The 12,656-nt window shown below is 48.8% G+C and overlaps 1 protein-coding gene across 1 annotated transcript in view; it reads left to right on the forward strand.

Annotated features, from left to right (window-relative positions):
* Positions 1-12,656, forward strand: part of LOC121561602 (calmodulin-regulated spectrin-associated protein 3-like) — a 35,309-nt gene that overhangs the window by 21,912 nt on the left and 741 nt on the right. Inside the window, 11 exon segments of the mRNA XM_045216868.1 lie at positions 444-495; positions 887-948; positions 1,231-1,261; positions 1,476-3,897; positions 4,240-4,361; positions 4,476-4,554; positions 4,557-4,767; positions 6,487-6,694; positions 11,124-11,239; positions 11,488-11,606; positions 11,804-12,656. The exon segment at positions 11,804-12,656 is cut by the window's right edge and continues 741 nt beyond it. Coding sequence (XP_045072803.1) covers positions 444-495; positions 887-948; positions 1,231-1,261; positions 1,476-3,897; positions 4,240-4,361; positions 4,476-4,554; positions 4,557-4,767; positions 6,487-6,694; positions 11,124-11,239; positions 11,488-11,606; positions 11,804-12,088 — 3,707 coding nt within the window. The 3' untranslated portion in view covers positions 12,089-12,656.

The raw sequence follows: 12,656 nt of genomic DNA on the forward strand, positions 1-12,656 counted from the left end.
TATCTACTTCACTTGCTTTGGCAATGTTAACACATGTTTCCCATGCCAATAAAGCCCTTAAATTGAAATTGAATTGAATTGAGAGAGAAAGAGAGAGAGAGAGAGAGAGAGAGAGAGAGAGAGAGAGAGAGAGAGAGAGAGAGAGAGAGAGAGAGAGAGAGAGAGAGGTAGACTACTGTATAACCTGCTTATTTAGTGTTATGTCTGATAACATTAATATGTTTCTCTGTGTGTGTGTTTGCATGTGTGTGCGTGTGTGTGTGTGCGAGAGAGAGAGAGTTAGAAAGAAAGAAAGAAAGAGAGAGAGAGAGAGAGAGAGAGAGAGAGAGAGAGAGAGAGAGAGAGAGAGAGAGAGAGAGAGAGAGAGGTAGACTACTGTATAACCTGCTTATTTAGCGTTATGTCTGATAACATTCATATGTTTCTCTGTGTGCGTGTGCCAGATGCCTCAGGGTTGTTGGACTGCACCATTCCTGTCAGTGGGAACAGCAACAGGTAAAATCAGGAAACAGCTGACACACACACACACACACACACACACACACACACACAAACAAATGAATTATACATATAGTTATTATTTGACTGTGCAAAGCAACCGTGAAACTACATCAATCAATCAAGTCCAATGCATTTCCATGTTCTTTCAGATCCATTACTATGAGTATGTGATATATACTGAATATCATTGGCGTCTCTAAAATGTGAACTTTTCAGGGGTCTTGTCATGATGTAAGTGTTATGGGTCTAGATCCCAAAGAGCATGCAGTGAGAGACAAAACAGAAACCTATCCACATGTCCTGTTTATTGTATTTATGAAAGAATAAGACATGATGTATATTGCAGAAAGAGTAATTGTGAATAATAATGTGTTTTCTGTTCCAGTGGCTCTCCTTCCTATATCTTTAAACAGCCTTTCGTCCCCATATCCTCTCCTGTGTCACCTGGTAAGAGAGATGAGGATTCTGGGTAATGTAGTTTAAAGCTGCCTTTCTGTGTCTGTGGGCATTTCTCAATTATATATACTCCTCGCGTCCTCTTTTCTCGTCTACTTCTCAAAGCCCATTGGAGGGCAAACGTCAGAGGGGCGGGACCTCTGGCTTTTTCATCCAATGGGTTTTGAGAAGAAGAGGAGAGAGGACGTGAGGAGTATATAATTGAGAGAAGGCCAACGTGTCTAATTATTGGAGATCTCTTCCTGACTACATCTCCCTTTCTATCACATTTAGAAGGGAACATGTGGACCAAGAAACACATCCGGTGAGTAGGATGGCTGACTGTTTCAGCCTGTGGAAATATATATACTTACCATCCTCCCAGTTGATTGAACCTCAACCTCCCTCTCCCTCTCCCTCTCTTTTTCTCGCTTCCTCTCTCTCTCTCTCTCTCTCTCTCTCTCTCTCTCTCTCTCTCTCTCTCTCTCTCTCTCTCTCTCTCTCTCTCTCTCTCTCTCTCTCCCCCTCTCTCTCTCCAGTCGTCCTCTCTCGGCTGTGACCTTCAGTATTCCGTTCGGTCTGGACAGTGACGTGGACGTTGTCATGGGCAACCCTGTGCATTCCGCCAGCACCAACAGCCTGACCGCCGGAGTGCCCGCCATGATGACATCGGGGATGACACGGGTCCCCTACAGACCCCCCGAGGACCTCAGTCACCTGGTCAGCGCCTCTGTCCCTCAACGCTCCTCCTGCGGCCAGCACACACCGGCCCTAGTGGGGCTGCCGACCATCGAGATCATCCACACTCCCGGAGGAGGAGAAAGAGGAGGAGGAGGGAAAGGAGATAAAGAAGGAGGAAGAGGAGGAAGGCCCGAGCCACGCTTGCGTCCAGAAGGAGCTCCTGCAGGTTTCTTCCTTCATTCTCCTGAAGATGACCTGACCCAGATCAGCAGCTCCGCCCCCTGCCGCTCCGGAATGCTCTACCGGCCAATAGGAGGGGAGGGGGGGGAAGGAGAGAGGCGGAGAGTGGGAGGCAGGGAGAGGGGGAGACGGACATCGGAAGGTTCGCGGGACGACGACTCGGTCCTCCGCGATGGAAGCGTGGACTCATCGGAAGCCTCCGACGACCTTCCTAGAAACGCCCCCGGCAACGTCCGCCCTGGCCTCGGTTGTCACGGCAGCGGCAGCATCAGCAGCACCGGTGGCAGCAGCGGCGGTGGCAGTGGCGGCAGCCCAAGGATGACGAGCTTCGCCGAGCGGCGGGACAGAAGGAGACAGCCGGCCGCACCGGGAGAGGAGTCAGTCAACACCCCGACCCCCACCACACCCACACTCCATACCCCCACCCACACCACCCCCAGCCCAGGAGGGAAGCACCCTGAGCCGGGTACAGAGGCCTGGGAGCTGGGGGCCCGCCTGGAGGAGAAACGCAGAGCCATCGAGGCCCAGAAGAGACGCATTGAGGCCATATTCACCAGACACAGACAGAGGTTGGGCCAGACTGCCTTCCTACAGCTGAAGAGAGGACAGGGAGGACAGGGAGGAGAGGGAGGAGAGGAGCCTCTGTCTCTGGAGGAGCGTCTCAGCCGCATGGAGGAGCAGCTGAAAGAGGAGGAGGAGAAGGAGGAGAGAGAAAAGGAGGAGGAGAAAGGGAAGGCAGAAGAAGGGAACTCCCGCCCCCAGCTGCGATTGGAGAAGCAGGTGACGTTCTCCATGGATACGATGAAGGGGGCGGAGAAAGGGGCGGATAAATGGGAGGGGCCTGAGCCGGGGGGAGGGGCTGTTCTAGGGGAGTATAATGAGGTGGTCCTGAAGCTGAGTGAGGCTCTGAGGTCACTACAGAACGACATGCAGAAGCTGACCCAACAACAACAACAGCTAATGGGCAAGAGGACCACACCCAAAACCACACCCAAAACGACACCCAAAACTGCACCCAAAACTACACCCAAAACTACACCCAGGACACCACCCAGGACCCCCACTAAGAGTCCGACTAGAACCCCGACCAAGAGCATCAGTAAGGCTTGGGTGATCCCAGCAGGCTCCAAACACCCCACCTCCACTACCTCCCCCTCTCGCCGGGCCCTCCCCCACCTCTCCTCCACCCCTCCCAAAACCCCCATCTCCTCCTCCTGCCCTGCCCCCCGCACCAAGATCCACTCCTCCTCGTCCTCCACCCCCCGTAGCCCTAAACACCACCCGCGCCCCTCCCACCCCCACTCCCGCCCCTCTGAGTTGAAGTTCCCTCCCTCCACTCGTGTCCTCACCCCCCCGCAGCATGTAGACTCCCTCCCCCACCTGCGACGCGTCTCCCCCAGCCAGTGCCAGGTACAGACCTCCTCCTCTTTCCGTATCGGGGGCCCCTGCACCCCCCAGGTGCCCCCTGCCACCCTGCTGCCCCAGCCCGAGGAGAGTACCTCGGAGACGGGCTCCAGCGAGACGCCCACCCAGTTCAACCTGGAGCTGGAGGAGCAGGACGGGTCAGGGGGAGGCCGGCCCGTGTTTCCCCAGTCCAGGAGAGGCCGTTCTGGGGGTGGCAGCAGCTCTGGAGCCCCCTCCGAGTGCTCCTTTGAGAGCGAGACCCTGTCGCTGTTGGCCGCTTACTGCGGAGGAGGGGAGGGAGGGAGAGGAGGAGCAGGTGGAGTAGGAGGAGGGACGCGTGGCAGCCTGATGGAGGGGTCGTTGTCATCCCTGGGGGGGCCAGAGGGGGGCAGTGACGAGCCAACTGACACAGAAGGACAGGAGTTCTTCTCTGACTCCATGAGCGACCACACAGAACCTCCAATAGGAGAAACGTTGGAACCTACGGAACCCATGGGAGAACCGAGAGAATCTACGGGGGATCAAGTAGAACCAAGAGTAGAACAGACACAGAACACAGAACTCCTAGAAACCTCAGTGGAACCCACGGAGCAGACGGAACCGGAGGCGAGAGGAGGGGTTGGTTTCTTCTTCAAGGTGAGTCTGGCGGAGGTAGAGAGAGGGAGAGAGAAGGAGAGAGAGGGAGAGAGAGAGAGAGAGAGGGAGAGAGGGAGAGAGAGAGAGAGAGAGAGAGGGAGAGGTAGAGAGAGAGAGGGAGAGAGAGGGAGAGCGAGAGATAGAGAAAAAGAGAATAGTCCCTCCCAGAAACAAGCCCTAACTAACCCCTGCCCTCTAGGCCCTTAGATGTAGATAAGACAACTTTAAATGAAGTTCATCGTTTCGTTATTGACTCATAAGAAAATCAAAGATGATGTGTTTCTAGTGGTAGCAAATAAAGTAATGACAATGTATGTGTTTGGTGTGTGTGTGTGTGTGCAGGAGGAGGTGCGTTGTGAAGATGAGATGGCTCAGAGGAGAGCTGCCCTGTTGGAGAGACAGCAGAAAAGAACAGAGGAACTGAAGAGGAGGAGACAGTGGAACGAACAGGAGAGAGAGAGCAGGTCACACACACACACACACACACACACACACAGACACACTCATCATCCACTTGAAATAAACACATTGATCATCACCATAATACTAACCCCCCTTCCCCTTCATCTTTCTTTTAGACCCCCCTCTGAGGAGGAGCGAAGAGGCTCTCTCCCCTGGACCCCTCCCACTCCCCCCGCCGCCGGTGTCCCCTCCCTCACCCCCCGACCACGCCCAGTCGCCGAGGTGATTTCACGCGGAGGGAGTACGCCCACCGCCAGCAGATACGCATCATGTCTGATCTGGATAAGGTGCTGCGTCAGAAAGCCACCAATCAGGGACGAGCCGCCGCCAAGAAGTCCCGCCCCCGACCTCGGAGCATGACCCGGGAGGAGTCACAGCTGTCCCGCAGCCCAGCCAGGAGCACTACGGGTAATGGAATTGTACCGCTGTGTGTGTGTTTGTGTGTGTTAGCCCGACGCTCCACTGATCCCCTTTACAGTGTCTGGGAGGGAGGGGGAACAGAGATGCAGGCTCTTGTTCCATCCCAGCACTAACACCCTGATGCTCTAGTCTTCTGCTACTTTACTCTGCATAGTGACAAGTTATCATATACTGTACCGCCCTCTCTCTCTCTCTCCCTCCTGCTCTCTCCCTTCTCTCTCTCCCTCCTTCTCTCTCTCCCTACTTCTCTCTCTCCCTACTTCTCTCTCTCCCTACTTCTCTCTCCCTCCTTCTCTCTCTCCCTCCTTCTCTCTCTCCCTTATCTCTCTCTCTCCCTCCTTCTCTCTCCCTCCTTCTCTCTCCCTACTTCGCTCTCTCCCTTCTCTCTCTCCTCTCTCCCTTCTCTCTCTCCCTTTTCTCTCTCCCTCCTTCTCTCTCCCTTCTTTCTCTCCCTCCTTCTCTCTCTTCTCTCTCTCCCTCCTTCTCTCTCCCTTCTCTATCTCTCCCTTCTCTATCTTCCTCCTTCTCTCTCTCCATCCTTCTCTCTCCCTCCTTCTCTCTTCCTCCTTCTCTCTCTCCATCCTTCTCTCTCCCTCCTTCTCTCTCCCTCCTTCTCTCTCCCTTCTCTCTCTTCCTCCTTCTCTCTCTCCCTCCTTCTCTCTCCCTTCTTCTCTCTCCCCCTCTCTCTCCCTTCTTCTCTCTCCCTGCTTCTCTCTCCCTCCTTCTCTCTCCCTTCTTCTCTCTCTCCCTCCTCTCTCCCTTCTCTCTCTCCCTTCTTCTCTCTCCCTCCTTCTCTCTCTCCTTCTCTCTCCCTACTTCTCTCTCCCTCCTTCTCTCTCTCCCTCCTTCTCTCTCTCCCTACTTCTCTCTCCCTCCTTCTCTCTCCCTCCTTCTCTCTCCATCCTCTCTCTCCCTTCTTCTCTCTCCCTCCTCTCTCTCCTTCTCTCTCCATCCTCTCTCTCTCCCTCCTTCTCTCTCTCCCTACTTCTCTCTCCCTCCTTCTCTCTCTCCCTACTTCTCTCTCCCTCCTTCTCTCTCCCTCCTTCTCTCTCCATTCTTCTCTCTCTCCCTCCTCTCTCCCTTCTCTCTCTCCCTTCTTCTCTCTCCCTCCTTCTCTCTCTCCTTCTCTCTCCATCCTCTCTCTCTCCCTCCTTCTCTCTCTCCCTCCTTCTCTCTCTCCCTACTTCTCTCTCCCTCCTTCTCTCTCTCCCTCCTTCTCTCTCTCCTTCTCTCTCTCCCTACTTCTCTCTCCCTCCTTCTCTCTCTCCCTCCTTCTCTCTCTCCCTACTTCTCTCTCCCTCCTTCTCTCTCTCCTTCTCTCTCTCCCTACTTCTCTCTCTCCCTACTTCTCTCTCCCTCCTTCTCTCTCTCCCTACTTCTCTCTCTCCCTCCTTCTCTCTCTCCCTACTTCTCTCTCCCTCCTTCTCTCTCCCTCCTTCTCTCTCTCGTCTCTCTCCCTTCTCTCTCCCTCCTTCTCTCTCTCCCTCCTTCTCTCTCCCTTCTTCTCTCTCCCCCTCTCTCTCCCTTCTTCTCTCTCCCTTCTTCTCTCTCCCTCCTCTCTCCCTCCTTCTCTCTCCCTTCTTCTCTCTCTCCCTCCTCTCTCCCTTCTCTCTCTCCCTTCTTCTCTCTCCCTCCTGCTCTCCCTCCTTCTCTCTCTCCCTACTTCTCTCTCCCTCCTTCTCTCTCTCCCTCCTTCTCTCTCTCCAGGTTCTAAGTTGACTAAGGTGTACTCTCACTCCTCTCTCAACCTGGCTGCTATGGCTGATGACTCAGGAATCACAGTCCCTGACAACACTGTCCCTGACACCACCGTCCCTGACAACACCGTCCCTGACAACACCCGCCCTGACAACACCGTCCCTGACAACACTGTACCTGACAACACCGTCCCTGACCCTAGCAAGAAACCATCCAGGTAACACTTCTACCTCTCTCTCTCTCTGACCCTATGTCTCTCTCTCTGACCCTCTGTCTCCCCCCACCTCTCTCTCTCTCTCTCTCTGACCCTCTGTCTCTCTCTCTGACCCTCTGTCTCTCTCTCCCTCTCTCTCTCAATTTAATTCAATTTCAATTTAAGGGCTTTATTGGCATGGGAAACGTATGTTAACATTGCCAAAGCAAGTGAAGTAGGTAGTAAACAAAAGTGAAATAAACAATAAATATTAACAGTAAACATTACACTCAAAAGTTCCAAAAAGAATAAAGACATTTCAAATGTCATATTATGTATATATACAGTGTTGTAACAATGTGCAAATAGTTAAAGTACAAATGGGAAAATAAATAAACATAAATATGGGTTGTATTTACAATGGTGTTTGTTCTTCACTAGTTGCCCTTTTCTTGTGGCAACAGGTCACACATCTTGCTGCTGTGATGGCACACTGTGGTTTTTCACCCAGTAGATAAGGGAGTTGATCAAAATTGGGTTTGTTTTCAAATTCTTTGTGGATCGCTGTAATCTGAGGGAAATGTGTGTCTCTAATATGGTCATTCATTTGGCAGGAAGTTAGGAAGTGCAGCTCAGTTTCCACCTCATTTTGTGGGCAGTGTGTCTTCTCTTGAGAGCCAGGTCTGCCTTCGGCGGCCTTTCTCAATATCAAGGCTATGCTCACTGAGTCTGTACATAGTCAAAGCTTTCCTTAATTTTGGGTCAGTCACAGTGGTCAGGTACAGTGGGGAAAAAAAGTATTTAGTCAGCCACCAATTGTGCATGTTCTCCCACTCAAAAAGATGAGAGAGGCCTGTAATTTTCATCATAGGTACACGTCAACTATGACAGACAAAATGAGGGAAAAAAATCCAGAAAATCACATTGTAGGATTTTTTATGAATTTATTTGCAAATTATGGTGGAAAATAAGTATTTGGTCAATAACAAAAGTTTATCAATACTTTGTTATATACCCTTTGTTGGCAATGACACAGGTCAAACGTTTTCTGTAAGTCTTCACAAGGTTTTCACACACTGTTGCTGGTATTTTGGCCCATTCCTCCATGCAGATCTCCTCTAGAGCAGTGATGTTTTGGGGCTGTCGCTGGGCAACACAGACTTTCAACTCCCTCCAAAGATTTTCTATGGGGTTGAGATCTGGAGACTGGCTAGGCCACTCCAGGACCTTGAAATGCTTCTTACGAAGCCACTCCTTCGTTGCCCGAAGGTGTGTTTGGGATCATTGTCATGCTGAAAGACCCAGCCACGTTTCATTTTCAATGCTCTTGCTGATGGAAGGAGGTTTTCACTCAAAATCTCACGATACATGGCCCCATTCATTCTTTCCTTTACACGGATCAGTCGTCCTGGTCCCTTTGCAGAAAAACAGCCCCAAAGCATGATGTTTCCACACCCATGCTTCACAGTAGGTATGGTGTTCTTTTGATGCAACTCAGCATTCTTTGTCCTCCAAACACAACGAGTTGAGTTTTTACCAAAAAGTTATATTTTGGTTTCATCTGACCATATGACATTCTCCCAATCCTCTTCTGGATCATCCAAATGCACTCTAGCAAACTTCAGACGGGCCTGGACATGTACTGGCTTAAGCAGGGGGACACGTCTTGCACTGCAGGATTTGAGTCCCTGGCGGCGTAGTGTGTTACTGATGGTAGGCTTTGTTACTTTGGTCTCAGCTCTCTGCAGGTCATTCACTAGTCCCCCGCGTGGTTCTGGGATTTTTGCTCACCGTTCTTGTGATCATTTTGACCCCACGGGGTGAGATCTTGCGTGGAGCCCCAGATCGAGGGAGATTATCAGTGGTCTTGTATGTCTTCCATTTCCTAATAATTGCTCCCACAGTTGATTTCTTCAAACCAAGCTGCTTACCTATTGCAGATTCAGTCTTCCCAGCCTGGTGCAGGTCTACAATTTTGTTTCTGGTGTCCTTTGACAGCTCTTTGGTCTTGGCCATAGTGGAGTTTGGAGTGTGACTGTTTGAGGTTGTGGACAGGTGTCTTTTATACTGATAACAAGTTCAAACAGGTGCCATTAATACAGGTAACAGTGGAGGACAGAGGAGCCTCTTAAAGAAGAAGTTACAGGTCTGTGAGAGCCAGAAATCTTGCTTGTTTGTAGGTGACCAAATACTTATTTTCCACCATAATTTGCAAATAAATTCATAAAAAAATCCTACAATGTGATTTTCTGGATTTTTTCTCCTCAATTTGTCTGTCATAGTTGCCTTGTACCTATGATGAAAATTACAGGCCTCTCTCATCTTTTTAAGTGGGAGAACTTGCACAATTGGTGGCTGACTAAATAATTTTTTCCCCCACTGGATTCTGCCACTGTGTACTCTCTGTTTAGGGCCAAATAGCATTCTAGTTTGCTCTGTTTCTTTGTTAATACTTTCCAATGTGTCAAGTAATTCAATCAATCAATCAATTTTATTTTATATAGCCCTTCTTACATCAGCTAATATCTCGAAGTGCTGTACAGAAACCCAGCCTAAAACCCCAAACAGCTAGTAATGCAGGTGTAATTCTCTTTTTATTTTCTCATGATTTGGTTGGGTCTAATTGTGTTGCTGTCCTGGGGCTCTGTGGGATCTGTTTGTGTTTGTGAACAGAGCCCCAGGACCAGCTTGCTTAGGGGACTCTTCTCCAGGTTCATCTCTCTGTAGGTGATGGCTTTGTTATGGAAGGTTTGGGAATCGCTTCCTTTTAGGTGTTGTAGAATTTAATGGCTCTTTTCTGGATTTTGATCATTAGAGGGTATCGGCCTAATTCTGCTCTGCATTATTTTGTGTTTTATGTTGTACAAAGAGGATAGTTTTGCCGAATTCTGCATGCAGAGTCTCAAATTGGTGTTTGTCCCATTTTGTGAATTCTTGGTTGGTGAGCGGACCCCAGACCTCCCAACCATAAAGGGCAATGGGTTCTATAACTGTATAACTATGTATAGCAGACCCTCATGCCACATTTAATCAAAACCTTTTTTGAAATCAACAAAGCATGAGAAGACTTTGCCTTTGTTTTGGTTTGTTTGTTTGTCAATTAGGGTGTGCAGAGTGAATACGTGGTCTGTCGTACGGTAATTTGGTAAAAAGCCAATTTGACATTTGCTCAGTACATTGTTTTTCACTGAGGAAATGAACTAGTCTGCTGTTAATGATAACGCAGAGGATTTTCCCAAGGTTGCTGTTGACGCATATCCCACCGTAGTTATTGGGGTCAAATTTGTCTTGGGGTGATCAGTCCTTGGTTCCAAATATTGGGGAAGATGCCAGAGCTAAGGATGATGTTAAAGAGTTTAAGTATATCAAATCAAATTTTATTTGCCACATGCGCTGAATACAACAGGTGTAGACATTACAGTGAAATGCTTACTTACAAGCCCTTAACCAACAATGCAAAGTAAAATAAAATAAAAAATAAAAGCAAATAACTAAAGAGCAGCAGTAAAATAAAATAACAGTAGGGAGGCTATAAATACAGGGGGGTACCGGTGCAGAGTCAATGTGTGGGGGCACCGGCTAGTCGAGGTAATTGAGGTAATATGTACATGTGGGTAGAGTTAAAGTGACTATGCATAAAAAACAAACAGAGTAGCAGCAGTATAGCCAATTGGAATTTGTGGTCTGTATATTTTATCATTTAATTGAGGATACTATCAACATCACAGGCCTTTTTGGGTTGGAGGGTTTGTATTTTCTCTCTCTCTCTCGCTCTCTCTCTCTCTCGCTCTCTCGCTCTCTCGCTCTCTCTCTCTGGTATATTCATTCATCCAGGGTATAAAAAAAGGCCAACTGAACCATTCACAACTACCATAGAAGTGAAAACAACAATTCATTTAAAACAGGATGGGCAACTTTAATGGGGGTGGGTGCCACAAAAAATCTGAACTCATCATAAGGGGCCGCAGTTGCTCACACATCTACGTACCCACATCCAAGAGTTGGAAATGTTACAACTAATTTCCTGCAATTCTACACATTTTGCCATTGGGTGGAGAAAAATCAATGGGGCCGGTAATTCGACCATGATTACAAGTTTACATAGCTGGCCACTAGACTAATTTAGCAATCTAAAAACATTTAGCTGGAATTTGCTAATATAGTGACTGTCAGTGACTGACAAAACAAGAGAAAAACTGCTGATGCAACCAAATTTCAAAATGGCACCTTGTGTATTGTACTATTCTAACCCCGACTGAGTCCCAATAATTGTTTTGTTATTTTGGGGGAGAAATGCCAGTTTCCCATTCCTGATTTAAAACATGTCAGATTCCTTAGACGGGTAACACTTATTCTCCTCTCCTCTCCTCTCCTCTCCTCTCCTCTCCTCTCCTCTCCTCTCCTCTCCTCTCCTCTCCTCTCCTCTCCTCTCCTCTCCCTTCCTCTCTTCCAGCCGCCCTGATTCGCCCTCCCGTCTGATGTCACCGAGCCGACTGGCCAATCAGAACGGAGATAAGGACTGGGAGATCGGCTCCAATGGCTCCTCCCCTTCCATCCCAGAATACTCCGGTATGACACCATGTGATAGGAAATGGAATGATGTCAAAGTATTGTCCTGTTATAAAACTGTTGCACCCTAAATCAAATCTAAACTTGCTTGTATGTGTTTGTGGGTACCTGTGTGTGCCTGTGTGTACTGTACCTGTGTGTGTGTGTGTGTGTGTGTGTGTGTGTGTGTGTGTGTGTGTGTGTGTGTGTGTGTGTGTGTGTGTGTGTGTGTGTGTGTGTGTGTGTGTGTGTGTGTGTGTGTGTCCCAGGGCCCAAACTGTTCAAGGAGCCGAGCTTCAAGTCCAATAAGTTCATCATCCACAACGCCCTGTCTCGCTGCTGTCTGGCTGGCAAGGTCAACGAGACTCAGAAGAACAAGATGGTGGAGGTTGGTAGTCATCACTGTAAATCACACAACCCATATAGGGTTATACATACACACACTACTAACTAACCAAACCTGACTTCAAATTATTTTTCTTTGAAATACTGCCAAAAAGTGCACAGACACACAGTACAAACACCCACTGAAGACAAGTTTTTATACACACACACACATTGTTTTCTCCCCCATTCCCCCACCAGGAGATGGAGAAGAGTCCAGCCAACCACTTCCTGATTCTGTTCCGTGATTCCAGCTGTCAGTTCCGAGCCGTCTACACCATGAGCCCCGAGACTGACGAGCTCATCCGATTGGCCGGGGTGGGCCCGCGTGTCGTAAGCCCCGCCCTGGTGGAGTCCATCTATAAGTACAGCTCCGACAGGAAACAGTTCAGCTGTATCCCGTCCAAGACCATGTCCATGAGCGTCGACGCCTTCACGTTACCAGGACACCTGTGGCACAGCAAGAGGCCTGGCAAGCCAAAATAAATATATATATATATACATACAGGAATGGATGCACACATACACACACACACACAAACACACACAAACACACACAAACACACAAACACACAAACACACAAACACACACACCTTCATTACCTTTCGTCCTACATGGGACGCACTACCCGACTTGCCCTTAAATCTCATTGGACCTACTGACTATTGACGAGGTACTTTCCCTCCCTTGTATGTGCATGGAAATGGAACAGTCCAACTATCTACCCTTATAGAGAGGGCTCTAAGACTCTTCCACACGCGGGGGGATACTGAAGACCAGTCGTTGTTGTAAAAATTACTTTTTCAATCTTTAAATGGTTATGCTACACAGGAAACAAACTCTTTACACAAAAAGTGTATCTTTCTCCTTTTTAGTTAAAACGTTCTCCTGTAAATGACTGAGGTACAAAATGATTGTTTTTCTGTCTAAAACCCTTTGGCCTTATCTTCTGTTCTGTTCACTACTAGCTGAAAGGCTGGAAGCATGCTGATAGCCATTGTTTTAGGTTGACTAAAGTTTTCTGTTTCATAACACTAACACAATCCTTCTAAT

Source organism: Coregonus clupeaformis, unplaced genomic scaffold (assembly GCF_020615455.1).
Source record: "Coregonus clupeaformis isolate EN_2021a unplaced genomic scaffold, ASM2061545v1 scaf0835, whole genome shotgun sequence".
NCBI classification, from domain to species: Eukaryota; Metazoa; Chordata; class Actinopteri; order Salmoniformes; family Salmonidae; genus Coregonus; species Coregonus clupeaformis.